This window comes from Bidens hawaiensis, unplaced genomic scaffold (assembly GCF_021521415.1).
Source record: "Bidens hawaiensis isolate Kalapana, Puna unplaced genomic scaffold, B.hawaiensis_p1.1 tig00021837_1, whole genome shotgun sequence".
Lineage (NCBI taxonomy): Eukaryota > Viridiplantae > Streptophyta > Magnoliopsida > Asterales > Asteraceae > Bidens > Bidens hawaiensis.
Window position 1 is genome coordinate 12,617 of NW_027493391.1, and position 12,323 is coordinate 24,939.

The 12,323-nt window shown below is 33.7% G+C and overlaps 1 protein-coding gene and 1 pseudogene across 2 annotated transcripts in view; both read left to right on the forward strand.

The window, feature by feature from the left end:
* Positions 1-660: 660 nt before the first annotated feature.
* Positions 661-4,755, forward strand: LOC143564243 (transcription factor bHLH35-like). The gene is made up of 5 exons (XM_077051580.1): positions 661-758; positions 846-1,014; positions 1,667-1,903; positions 1,992-2,162; positions 4,586-4,755. Exons 1-5 carry the CDS (start codon positions 694-696, stop codon positions 4,673-4,675), a joined length of 732 nt encoding a protein of 243 aa, XP_076907695.1. The 5' UTR covers positions 661-693; the 3' UTR covers positions 4,676-4,755.
* Positions 1,918-12,323, forward strand: part of LOC143564242 (serine/threonine-protein kinase STY13 pseudogene) — a 178,492-nt pseudogene continuing 168,086 nt past the window's right edge. Inside the window, exon 1 of the transcript XR_013140827.1 lies at positions 1,918-1,927. The product of XR_013140827.1 is annotated as a serine/threonine-protein kinase STY13 pseudogene, transcript variant X2 (transcript). The remainder of the gene's footprint in view (positions 1,928-12,323) is intronic.

The following is a 12,323-nucleotide window of genomic DNA, read 5'->3' on the forward strand; positions in this document are numbered from 1 at the left end:
AACAACAGAGGAAGCGGCATGAACGACGCCGACCTCCTTTAGGCTTACTTGAAACAATACAGGAGCCTTCATCATCATGACTTCAGCATGTTTGAAATTTGGAGGAAATGCACGAGCTCGCCAAAGTGGCATCCGATCCCGACATCTTCACCGCTGCAGTCGTCCAAACGATCAAAAACAATGTCTACTTCGGCCAATCAATCACCGTCTCAAGCCGGGTCGGATGCTTGTTCTCAATTCAACTTAAACGAGATTGATCCCGATTTTCTTTTTTGATGAACCGGCTAAATTTGTTGGTTTTTTAGTTTTATAAAAAAAAAATAAAAGTTAAAGAGGCTTCGAAGCCCCATTACCATAGAGGGGCATCTTTAGGGTGGGGCTTCGAAGGCCCCCCAATATTCACGTGGCGCTGACGTGGCACTGGGGAGATGCTTCAAAGCCCCTCACCATAAAAGATAGCTTAATATATTTAGTAAAAATGGTATAAAGAATATACTTTTAGCAACATCCCTAAATAATCATTATTATTATCATCACTATTGTTGTTATAAATTACTTGATATGGTATGAAACTATGAATGTAGGTTCAATAAATATTAAATAGAACCCAAACTTCCCTATAAATAGGCCCCTTGTCCCTCCTTGCACATATTATTATTATTTGCATTCACCAGACCAAAACCATCATCTTCCATGGAAAACACTGGCGATTCCAACTCAACCTATTGGGATTCCGTCCATCCCGCCGAAGATTTCAGGTACTTCTACTTCAAATATCTTTTTTCAAATTTGTCATAATAATATATGTTTACTATTATTTTACGTAATATATATGTGTTAACTAGTTGGGGCGGATTGGAGAAAACACTGTCGGGCGGCTACTATGATTCGAGCTCGCCCGACGGAAGCCAGTCAGCAACGGCCTCCAAAAACATCATGTCTGAACGGAACCGGAGGAAGAAGCTTAATGATCGGCTGTATGCGCTTAGGGCAGTTGTCCCTAATATTAGTAAGGTGTGACCCTCCACACTCACGCCTTTCTTCTTCAGTTTGTTTTATCAAATTTGTTGAACATCGTGCAATCATTATTATAAAAATAATAATCATAACAATTATTATTATTGTTATTATTATTTTATTGAATTTGCTTCGAAACATCAAAAGTCAAAAATGAAAGTTGACTGGGGCTTAGAAGTGCAAACAACAACCCAGCTCGAGCTAGACTAGGCTCGTTAATTATTGTTATTTATTATATATATATATATATTTGTAATTATTTTATATAAGTTTTAATTAATAATTTTATATATAACATAATATATATTACTTAGGTATTTTTATCAAATTCTGTGTGCGTGTGTGTATGTATATATATATATATTAATAACGATAATATGAATATATATACTAAAAGTTTTAAATAAAATTTATTTAAAAAGTAGGCTCTTCAGACTCATGAGCCGGCTCGAGCTCGATAAGTGAAGTTCGGGCTCAGGCTCGTTTATTAAACAAGCTTATTTTTAGGGTTAAACTCGTGCTCGTTTATTAAACATTCTTATTTTTAGGCTCAAGCTCGGCTTATTTATTAAACATATTTAATTTTAGGCTCGAGAATCACTCTCCTAAAGTTGACTCATGATTTGTGCATTTTTTTCGTTTTGTGAAGATGGACAAGGCGTCAATAATCAAAGACGCAATCGATTACATTCAAGTATTGCATGAACAAGAGCGAACGATACAGTTGGAGTTGATGGAACTGGAGTCTCGAAAAGTAGAGCCTGATAATATGGAACTATGTGAAGAAACCGAGTTGTTTATGGCAATGGAACGATCGATGAAGATACGAGCTGATCAGGCATTTGATCCGAGTGGATCATGGGTGAATCCGATTGAAATTCAAGAAGTAAGTCATGAATATTGATCATCTGTATTTACTTGAATATATGCAATTGTTTTTCATAAATATTAAAATAAAAAAAGATAATTGACAGCTGAATGTGGAATCTGTGGGGGAGAAGATTGCGTTGGTGACCTTAAAATGTAGCAAAAGAAGAGACACAATTGTAAAGCTTTGTGAGGTGTTTGAATCTTTAAAGCTTAATATTGTTACTGCCACAATTGTTGCTCTTCCTCAAAGGCTTTTAAATACTCTCTTTATTCAGGTATATATCCTTTTTAACTTTCTTTTCTATTTCTTTGTAAAATATATAAACGCAGAAGTTAACATATTATTATCGGTTTTAACGGGGTGTTTGGGATTTTTTATTTTCATCAACTTATAACTTATAAATTTTTTTAAAAAGTTAATAGGGTGTATAAGGTGTGTGGCAAACCATAAGGCCTTATGAATTTTAACTTATGAAGAAGACAAAATAAAGGGGTTTTGAAAAGTTAGGAATATGTAACTTATTAACTTAATGAGCTCAATTTACCTATTACACCCCTTTAACCCTCAAACCCCATTTTACTCCTCTTAAAAAAAGTGTCATTTTTAGTCATTTTGGTTTTTCCCAACACATAAGCTAATCCAAACATTTTTGTGAAAACTTCTTTTAAAAATGTCATAAGTTAATAAGTTCTTTTAATAAAAAGTCTTTTTCTCACTTAAATAAGAATCCCAAACACAGCCTAAGTTGAAGACAAATGAGAATCATGTATCCGCTACTAAGAACTTTGTTACATAAAACGATTATTTAATTGCTTATCATGCTTTAAAATATCAATGAATTAATTTAACTAGTAGGGAGAAAAACTATTTAACTTTATTACAGTTATATCATTTTTACTTGATAACTATATAACTATATGATTCTTGTTAGTTCTCCAAGTTCTAGCTAGTATTATTATTTTTTAATTATGTATCGATGGTTACCTCTGGAACATGCAATGTTTTAACTGTATATGGATAAACTTAGATGTCATTAAATTAATCCTGCTTAAAAAAATTGGTCCAAAGATCACGGGAGGATAATTGTCTTGAAGAAATATAGTTAATTATATGGGACATGATTTCTCAATTATCTAACAACATGTCTCACCAAATCATGGAAACATCGATGGTGGCTGGGCCTTACTTGAATAATTAAGAAACCTAGCTATAAATTAATTTTTCTAATAACTCATGTTGTTTGTTTTTTAGGCTTAAAATGATAGAGCAACCTACTCAATATCCAATCCCATTTTTAAAATACCAAAATCAAAGAGAACCTTAAATATATAGATATTGTTTTAAACAAAGATAGATATCCTTTTGATAAAGGGTGTTATTACTAATTGGTAGCTTGTCGCCAAAGTGTTATTTTCTGGGTATTAATTAATACCGCATTACTAATCAATGGATGCATGAAGCCGTTTTTATTTATTTTTAAACATCATTTTGATGATACTACCTGTTTTTATCAAGTATGGTAAAAGTGAATATAACATAATATTAAGCGACTATTCTTTACAGGGTATTATATGCAAAGGTGACATTGAAAAATATTTTATTATACAAAACTCATCTATAAACTTATAAATCATGATGTGTTTATCACGCTTGTAACATACAATATTACGGCGCACATTACAAGAAAAACTTAGAAAATTATATCAATATTATTTTAAGATGATGATAAGTACACCTGTGATGAATTAATTGTTATTTATATTTAAATTATTTAGTTGATACTGTACATGATTTTATCAAATATTTTAAAGGACAAACAGATTAGACAATTAAACTCTGTCCACAACTTGGGAATTATTTATAATACCTTTCTTTTTTTAATATTAGAGCATTTTGCCACAACTATAAAAGTGACGGGAGTATTTTGATATTTTTGACCTTTTTAAACCTATAAATCACGGAGTTGAGCTTTTTAAACTATAACTTAAGCATATGATTATTATTTTAAGCATCATCTATGGCATCTTTAATCTCATTATTCGTTTCACGCCTTATTCAGTGTTGGAGCGTATTAGATGTTGAATAAATATATAACTCACTATAAACGAGTACCTAATTTTATATAACACATGATAATTTATAAACAGGATCGAGACTGTCCGCATCAGTTTGTGCAATTTTTTACACAAACAGCCTAGTCAGCATGCCACATCAGTTTTTCTTTCATTCTTTTCAAAAACACTTTTTACCTACAACACTAACATATTCATTCATTCCACAAATAACCTCATATTTTTCACATCACTGACATTGGGGACCCACCAACCACCATTCTTCACCATCCTTGATGAAGGATGCTCAAGGATGGATGACCTCCACCTCAACCTTCACAATAGTTGTCTTTTCCATCCTTCACACAAATATCCTTCACATAAGCCATGGATGGTCCTGATGCGGAAGGTCTAATATACTGTATAATGCGAAACAAGTTAACAACTATAAATTTTGTAATGTAACTTGACACTGACGCTGCCTTGTATCCGTCTTTATTGGAATAATGACATAGTAACAAACAATATTAATAAGTGATTAGTTATTTAGAGTATTTAAAATATATAGGAGAATATGATCTAAAATATGCTTTATATGATCATGTAGCCGATTTTTTAATAAGAAAATGATTGTTTGTAAGTGCAGGCTGAGAAGGAAGAGATAGATCTTTTGAAGACGCATATAGAAACAGCTATATCCGCTTTAAATCATCCTCAAAGTCCAATCATGATGTGAAAGACAACTATTATTTTCTTCTATTTCTAAGAATACAGACTGTAACCAATATTAATAGATCAAAGTGCATCATATTCCATCATATTTCTCTCTCTCTCTCTCTCTCTCTCTCTCTCTCTCTCTCTCTCTATATATATATATATATAATATAGGGAAAGTATATGTTAGAAACCCTCTCCAGTTGAGAAACCCTGGAAACTCAAGTATGTGGTTATGATGTTGCCATGTGTTCACTTGATATATTTAATAGTTGTTTAACTAGAAGGGTAAATTAGTCTTTTTGTGTCCATCCTCTTTGGTTCCCGGCTTTATGCTTTTCACCCTGTCAAATCACCGATTTATATCCTTTCCTCTCTCTTAACATCTTCAAGTTTTCAATTTTATTCTTTCCAGTTTACCCTTCTTCACACATGTCTCCCAAAGCAAAGCGAGTGTTAGATTTTTCAGGGTTTTCTCCTTCAAAGAAACAACATCAACTAACACCATTCGATTCTTTTGATCTTCATTATTCCAACGTTGACCTCCCCGTGCCTGTTATGTTGTTCCAGTTGTTCATCAAGTTAATCCAACACTTGACCTCCCCGAATCTGTTGACGTTGTTCCAATTGTTCATCAAGTTAATCCGGTCACTGCACGCACCCATCTCGATGCTTATCATGTTTCTGATGAAGTTACATCTTCGGTTATATCTGGTTCTCCTACTCCTGATCCTAAATATTTTGGTTTTTGCGTTTTTTGTGATGATTACCACCCGTATCCAAGTTTGATGGGTGAGGAATGCTTATTATGGCAGTGGGCTCGAGTCAGTCCCAGTTCGTTATAACCAATGTGGTGATTACACTCCTGATATATCACCTCAAGTTTGATGGGTGAGGAATGCTTATTTGTTTTAGTCTTTTGTATTTGTAGTTCTAATGTTGAACTCATTTCTAGATCTTTGTGGTTTTTCTTTTTATTTTACTGTTTTTCCCTTTATATTGTCACATTTTGTTAGTATAGTCATTATATGTTGTAGGACATTAACGTATGATCACATATGTCCTTTTTATGATAACATGTCCTTTTTATGATAACATATGTCTTTTACATATTAACATATGTTATAGTAAGCTTCTTAGCATATGTCCTTTGTGTATATTTTTTTAATTACTTTTTCGTTATGGTAGACTGTATGTCCTTTCGAGATCCAATCACGTGATAATTGCGGATTAATGTAAAAACAGGGTAAAAAACATAGAGTATGTTAACAAATAATGACACCCAAACTTTGAGTCGAGCTACAACATTAAACTTAAACCAATAATATACATAACTAAACATTAAACAATTGCTATATAATTAAACATTAAACGTAAATTAAACATTCAACCTACACTAGACTTTAAAATAATTAAACGTTAAACCTAAATTAAAAATAGAACATAATTAAACATTAAACAACTTATTTTCTCCCCTAATTGTAGTAGTCCCATGACTCGTCAGAATCACTAACATAGTAAAAGGGGTCGGGTTCAGACTCGTAACCATCTGGTTCCGGCTGTGGAGGTGGAGGAGAGTGGATTGGTGATTCGTATTCCGCCCCGGGGTCTGTTTCGTAGACTTCTGCCCAGTCAGGTACTTCTTGTGTGGGTCAAAGACTAGGAGGAGGAGGTGGAGGTGGAGGTGCAGGTGGAGGATGGTTGTCTTCATGTGGGTTCTCATCTACCTGTGGCTGATTTGTGACATCCCACATCGGTTGGGAAGGAGAACTAAGCCTTCTTTATAAGGAGGTGGATACCTTCCCCATCATAACGCGTTTTGGGCGCTTAATGGTAGTGGATGAGAGGAGAATTCCACAGCTAAGCTTGCTCAGGTGGGAGAAGTATGGGGATGTATGACCACCTGGGCAACCAAAAGCAAATCCGTGAGGCGATGGTGGTACATCCCGGCCAAAGCGGACAATATTATGGTGCAGTGGTAGCTGGGTTGTTACAAGTGGTATCAAAGCCAGGACCGGACCGGTGGTGCCAACGAGGACGCTGGATCCCTAAGGGGGGGTGGATTATGACATCCCACATTGGTTGGGAAGGAGAACTAAGCCTTCTTTATAAGGAGGTGGATACCTTTCCCATCATAACGCGTTTTGGGCGCTTAATGGTAGTGGATGAGAGGAGAATTCCACAGTTAAGCGTGCTCAGGTGGGAGAAGTATGAGGATGGGTGACCACCTGGGCAACCAAAAGCAAATCCGTGAGGCGATGGTGGTACGTCCCGGCCAAAGCGGACAATATTATGGTGCGGTGGTAGCTGGGTTGTTACATGATTGTTAACCCCACCATTCGGTTCAACCTGGACAATTCCAGTTTTCACTGGCTGATTAGCTGGTTCAACCACATTGTTAGCAGGATTTTAAAATGTGTTGTTATTTAGTGCAAAACACATTTTGTTTTCAATAACATCCTCAGGAGGTGTACTTGGGCCGGGATATATTTTTGTATATTTTTTTTTTTGTGGGTAGAGTAAAATGTATTACTTGAAATGTGAATGAGATGTGGTGGGAGTTTGGTAGATGACACCTATTATTTATTTGGTGCAACCACTTTGAGGGAACTCCTCCCCATTTATTTTAATTTATTTTATTGATGTTGGGAGATTTTTTTTATATTGTTGTCCTTTGTTGTCTTTTCATAGTTCACTAGACGTCATTTCATACTTTCCCCCTATATTTTGTTTACTTCTTCTTCTTCTTCTATAAACACAATTTAAGACTCGCAATTAATCTTATCCACCTTCCTTCACCCACTTTACCTTTATCATGATGGATGTTGCAGCTGGCTATAATCCTCCTCCTGATGATATCACATCAATTACTCCTAGCAGACAAGTTTTTAGTATACCTTTTGACCAGTCTACTTCAAATACTTTCCTGAACAACTTAATTACTCCCACCAGACAAGGTAATATTCATTAACTCATCTTGATGTTATAAGTCTAGTTTTTATTATTTCTAATTACTCCCTTGGTTATAAATTGTTTTGTTTTAATGCTTTAACAACTTAAAATCCCTTTTTTTAAAGCATTATTTTCTATTATATTTAAATGTTTTATTTTTATTTTTATTTTGAGAGACTGTCTTTAGCAACCAAACATCCGTAGGCCAACCAGATGTCGTATCTCCTGTTTCCATAGAACCAACAATTCTTCAAGAAGAGGATGCTTATTATGTTTATTATTCTCCTAATGGTACGAAGTTTTGGCGTCCAAAGATTGAGTACAATTTAAAACCTATTGAATGCACTGTTTTTAAATCCTGGGAAGATGTTGTTACTATGCATTAAAAGTATGCTGAAGAATCTGGTTTTTCAGTCTGCAAAGGCCAAACTAATAAACGGAAAGGTGTCGTTACACCCAAGTATTTGAGGTGTAACAAGTACGGTACCCCCAAAGCAAACGTTTATTTGATTCCATGGCTGAACCCTCAATGCATGTCAGGCAAAAGACATTCATCATAACTGATTGTAAGGCTCATCTAGGTGTTTCATTTTGTCATGAAACATCTAACTTTATTGTGTCTAAGTTTGTAGAAGATCACAATCATTGTCTTGTTGACACTTTTAACGGTGACTTGACTAAGATTTCTAGAAAGCTTTCATTTTCAACCAAACAATTTATCCACCAGATGAGTTTAAATAGAATTGGTCCTACTGTTGCTCATCGTTTACTTGTCTCGATAAAGCGTAGTCATCCTAACGTTAGAGGTACACCTATTCATTTCAAGAACTTTTACAATGGAATGAGGATTTTCATAGGTGATAGAGATTCTCAGTTAGTTATTGACCGGTTGAAAGATCGTTACGAGTGTTTCCCTGAATTCTTTTTGATTTTACAGTTGAAAATGGCAAGTTAAGATCTATCTTTTGGGCTGATGAGATATCCAAGTTAAATTATAAAGCTTTTGGTCACGTTTTGGCTTTTGATGCCACGTATCAGACTAATAGGTCAGTCATTTGATTCCACGTTTTGTTTTTAATTTATCATATGTACATTTATATTTAAAGCATATGTTTCTAATGTTAACAAATTTTACTTTTCCATGTACAAAATGATATTTGTTCCCTTAACTTGTGTAGATCACCACAAAAAATGTGTTACTTTTGGAGCTGCCTTGATTAGTAGTGAGACTATCGACTCTTACAAATGGTTTCTTCAATCCTTTCTTAATTGTCATGGTGAACAACCCAAGTTAGTTTTAAGTGATCAGGATCCTTCTATGTGGCAAGCAATAGTTCAGGTATTTTCTGAGTCACGTCATAGCTTTGTATGTGGCACATAATGAAGAAATTGCCGGCCAAGGTTATGATCTTAAATTTGAGCAACGATATTTTTTATATCTGTGTTATGTCTGTTTGATATGTTTTTGTATTTTTTAAATTAGGTATCTGGTGATGTTATTGAAAATACTAACGTTCGTTCGAGACTACATCGTTTGGTTTGGAATTTGTTTATCACCCCTGATACATTTGAGTCCAGATGGCATTATCTTATTGAGAAGTTTGGTTTACAAGACAACGAGTGGTTTAATGATATGTTTGAGATCCGATATCGTTGGGTTCCTGCTTATTTTCGTGATATCCCGTTTTGTTGTTTAATGAAGACTACATCTCGTTGTGAAAGATCTAATGCAACATTTAAAGTCAACTCAACTAGCGCTAATACGTTTGTCCAATTCATGTTGTGTATGGAGTCTAGACTTGACAGTCAACGTTATTCTTAAAGAAGTTGTGAGTACAAGACTTCATCTGCTTCATTTAAAAGTTCTATTGGTGAAGAAATAGAAAAACATACATTTGAGTTGTACACTCAAGCAATCTTTAATGAAGTTAGAAAAGAGATAATGAAAGGAAAGTAATGTTGTTATGTAACAAATACTGAATCGGTTGATGCTCATGTTTTATATTCTGTGACACACTTGGACAAAAGGAAGGATATAACCAACGTCTTTCTGGTACGTTAAGGAACATGTTTTAACACGTTAACATATGTTATATTGTTAACATATGTTATACGTTAACCTCAAAACATATGTTATAAGTGAACTCTAAGTTAACATATGATATACTCATACATTTTCTTTTTATCCTACAGGTTAAATTTGATCCTGCTGACAACTCGGCGTCTTGTTCTTGCATGGGATTCACTCGTATTGGTTTTTTATGCCGCCATGTGTTTTGTGTTTATAGAATTAAAAAAGTTGACAAGATCCCTTTGAAGTATGTAAGTGATAGGTGGAAACGGGATGTTCTACCTAGAAGTGTTTTCTCACTTTCAAATCGTTTTCGTGTGGATTCGAACCCTCAAAGTGTTTTACGTTTTGAGATTCTGGAGATGGTTAGTCAATGTGTTGACATGTTGAGGGTTGATTCTGAAAGACTTAACAACCATTTGACTTTTGAACTTACATTTACAACTATATTTATAACACATCACATCTTCATCTAACCTCCTATATTTTTTCATTATATAAAGGTGATACTTAAACTCTTGTTTTCTACAAGATCCCTTTTTCCAGTTTTTATCATGTCTACACCTCGTCGTAGATTAGTTCCTCTTTCAAAGATTAAAATAGAGTCGTCTTCTAGAATGTACTTTAAACCTGTGGTTAAAAGAGAGAACCTACCTTCCTTCAAAACTCACCCAAATTTCGTTGAACCTAAAGTTGAAGAATTTATGTACAAAACCCCGAAGGTTGAGAGGCCCAAAGTTGAGCAAAGTTGCATAAAAAAATCAAGTCGATGCGATCAACAACATGATGATGAATGGATGTTTTATTATGATTTTGATAATCCCCTCTCTAAAATCACCACTCTCTTTCCATACCGACTCCCTCGTTTGACTTCTGTCACTGTTGCAAACGTTTCTACTTTGTTCGTTAGTTTGTTAGACCCTCATTTAAGTTGGTCAAAATTATCTAACTTTATGTACTCTATCTCATGTATTTTTTTTATTTTAAATGTATTAGGTGGTTTTTAATGTTTTCCAATGTATGTGTACTATGTTGTTGTACTATGTTCAGAGTATATTGTTTTTTAATTTGTAGTAGTTCACGGGAAATATGTTTGGTCATCTATTTTGTTTACTATATTGGGAAACGTGTCAAGGACCCATCGTGTAAATCAATTAATTGACCTATATACTTTCCCTCCTACCATATGTTGTTATATTTATTTTCTTTTATTAATTTAATTTTTCTTCTCCACCCCGTGAGTTGTTGTTAAATACCCATCCAAAACTCAGAAACTCATACTACCACACACACACACACACACACACCACTATGTATGTTTGCTACTGTCATAAGGTTGCCACCTTATGTACGTCCAGGACCGATTTGAATCCTGGTCGCTGTTTTTATTCATGTCCTTATTTGGTATATTATGTCATTTTTCTGCATAATTATGTTTTTCCCAATTACATTATATTTATATTTTATTATTTTTTGTTTATGTTTTTTTTAATATGCAGGAGAACAAGTGTGGTTACTTTGTTTGGCTAGATCAGCCCATGTGTGACCGTTCAAAGCAAATAATCCCTGGGTTATTGAAATCAAAAAACAAGCTTGAAGTTGATGTCAAAGTTTTGCAACGTCAAATACGCGATAGGGATATTGTTATTCTAAGTTTATTTTTGTTGTCTTTGTTTCTCTTATTTTTACTTTAGTTTGGTTTACTTACATAGTTTAATTTATCAAAAGAGTCATTTTATCATAATGACTCTAATATGTTCCCTCGTTAACTTTAGTTGTAACGTTAAAGTTAAGTTTTCTAGGGTAAATGTGCACTATACATGTGTGTAGTTGTCTTCCGTAGTTGTCTTATCCTAACTAGGTTATCTTTACTTGCTATATCTTATCCTACATAGTAGTTTTGTATATTAACGAGGTAAATGTGACCCTTGAAAGAATACAAACTTTAAAATAATCTTATTCAACATTCAAAAGTACAAGATAGTACAATATGCTTTAACAATAAAACTTTATTTTTAACAATATCAGGGTAACTTTTTTTAACATTTGTATACGAAGACAGGCAATAAGAAAGGATCCCATAATACGAATACGTCTTTTCCTTTTTTGATGCATGCTATTTTTATTTACAATTTTTGATTTTATTTCAAAATGCAAGGCTATATGGTGGTTAGTACTTACATGCATGTTTATATAAACTTTAATGAAAAGAGAATTTAATTTTACTTAATATAATAGAACCTTTAAGTTTACAACGTACTACAACGTCGTTGGATGTCATTTCACTTTTAGATGAATGCTTTTTAGTGTCTACTTGACCAGTTTTTGTCACTGTCATCCACTTGAAAATTATGTTTTGTAGAAAGAGATAGCATATCTTATTTTAGAACGAAAAACATATGTTAAAATGGATAACATATGTTATGTAAAAAGAAAATGATATTATGTTATGTAAAATGGGATAACATATGTTATATACAATAAAAGTTTATCCATTCAAACTAGTTTTTACAATTTCACATCTCTTTTGGTCAGAAATTCTGTTATCTTTTGGTCACTTCATTTTATGTTCTTCAATTACGTTATAACATCTTTTCTATCCTTCAGCCTAATCCTAAAACATTTGGCCTTGATAAATAAACATGGT

Excerpts from the sequence above, each read along its gene's own strand:
- LOC143564243 (XM_077051580.1), top strand. The coding sequence starts at position 694 with ATGGAAAACACTGGCGATTCCAACTCAACCTATTGGGATTCCGTCCAT. Across the intron at positions 1,904-1,991 it reads ATCCGATTGAAATTCAAGAA|CTGAATGTGGAATCTGTGGG; the intron begins GTAAGTCATGAA and ends GATAATTGACAG. Across the intron at positions 2,163-4,585 it reads TAAATACTCTCTTTATTCAG|GCTGAGAAGGAAGAGATAGA; the intron begins GTATATATCCTT and ends TTGTAAGTGCAG.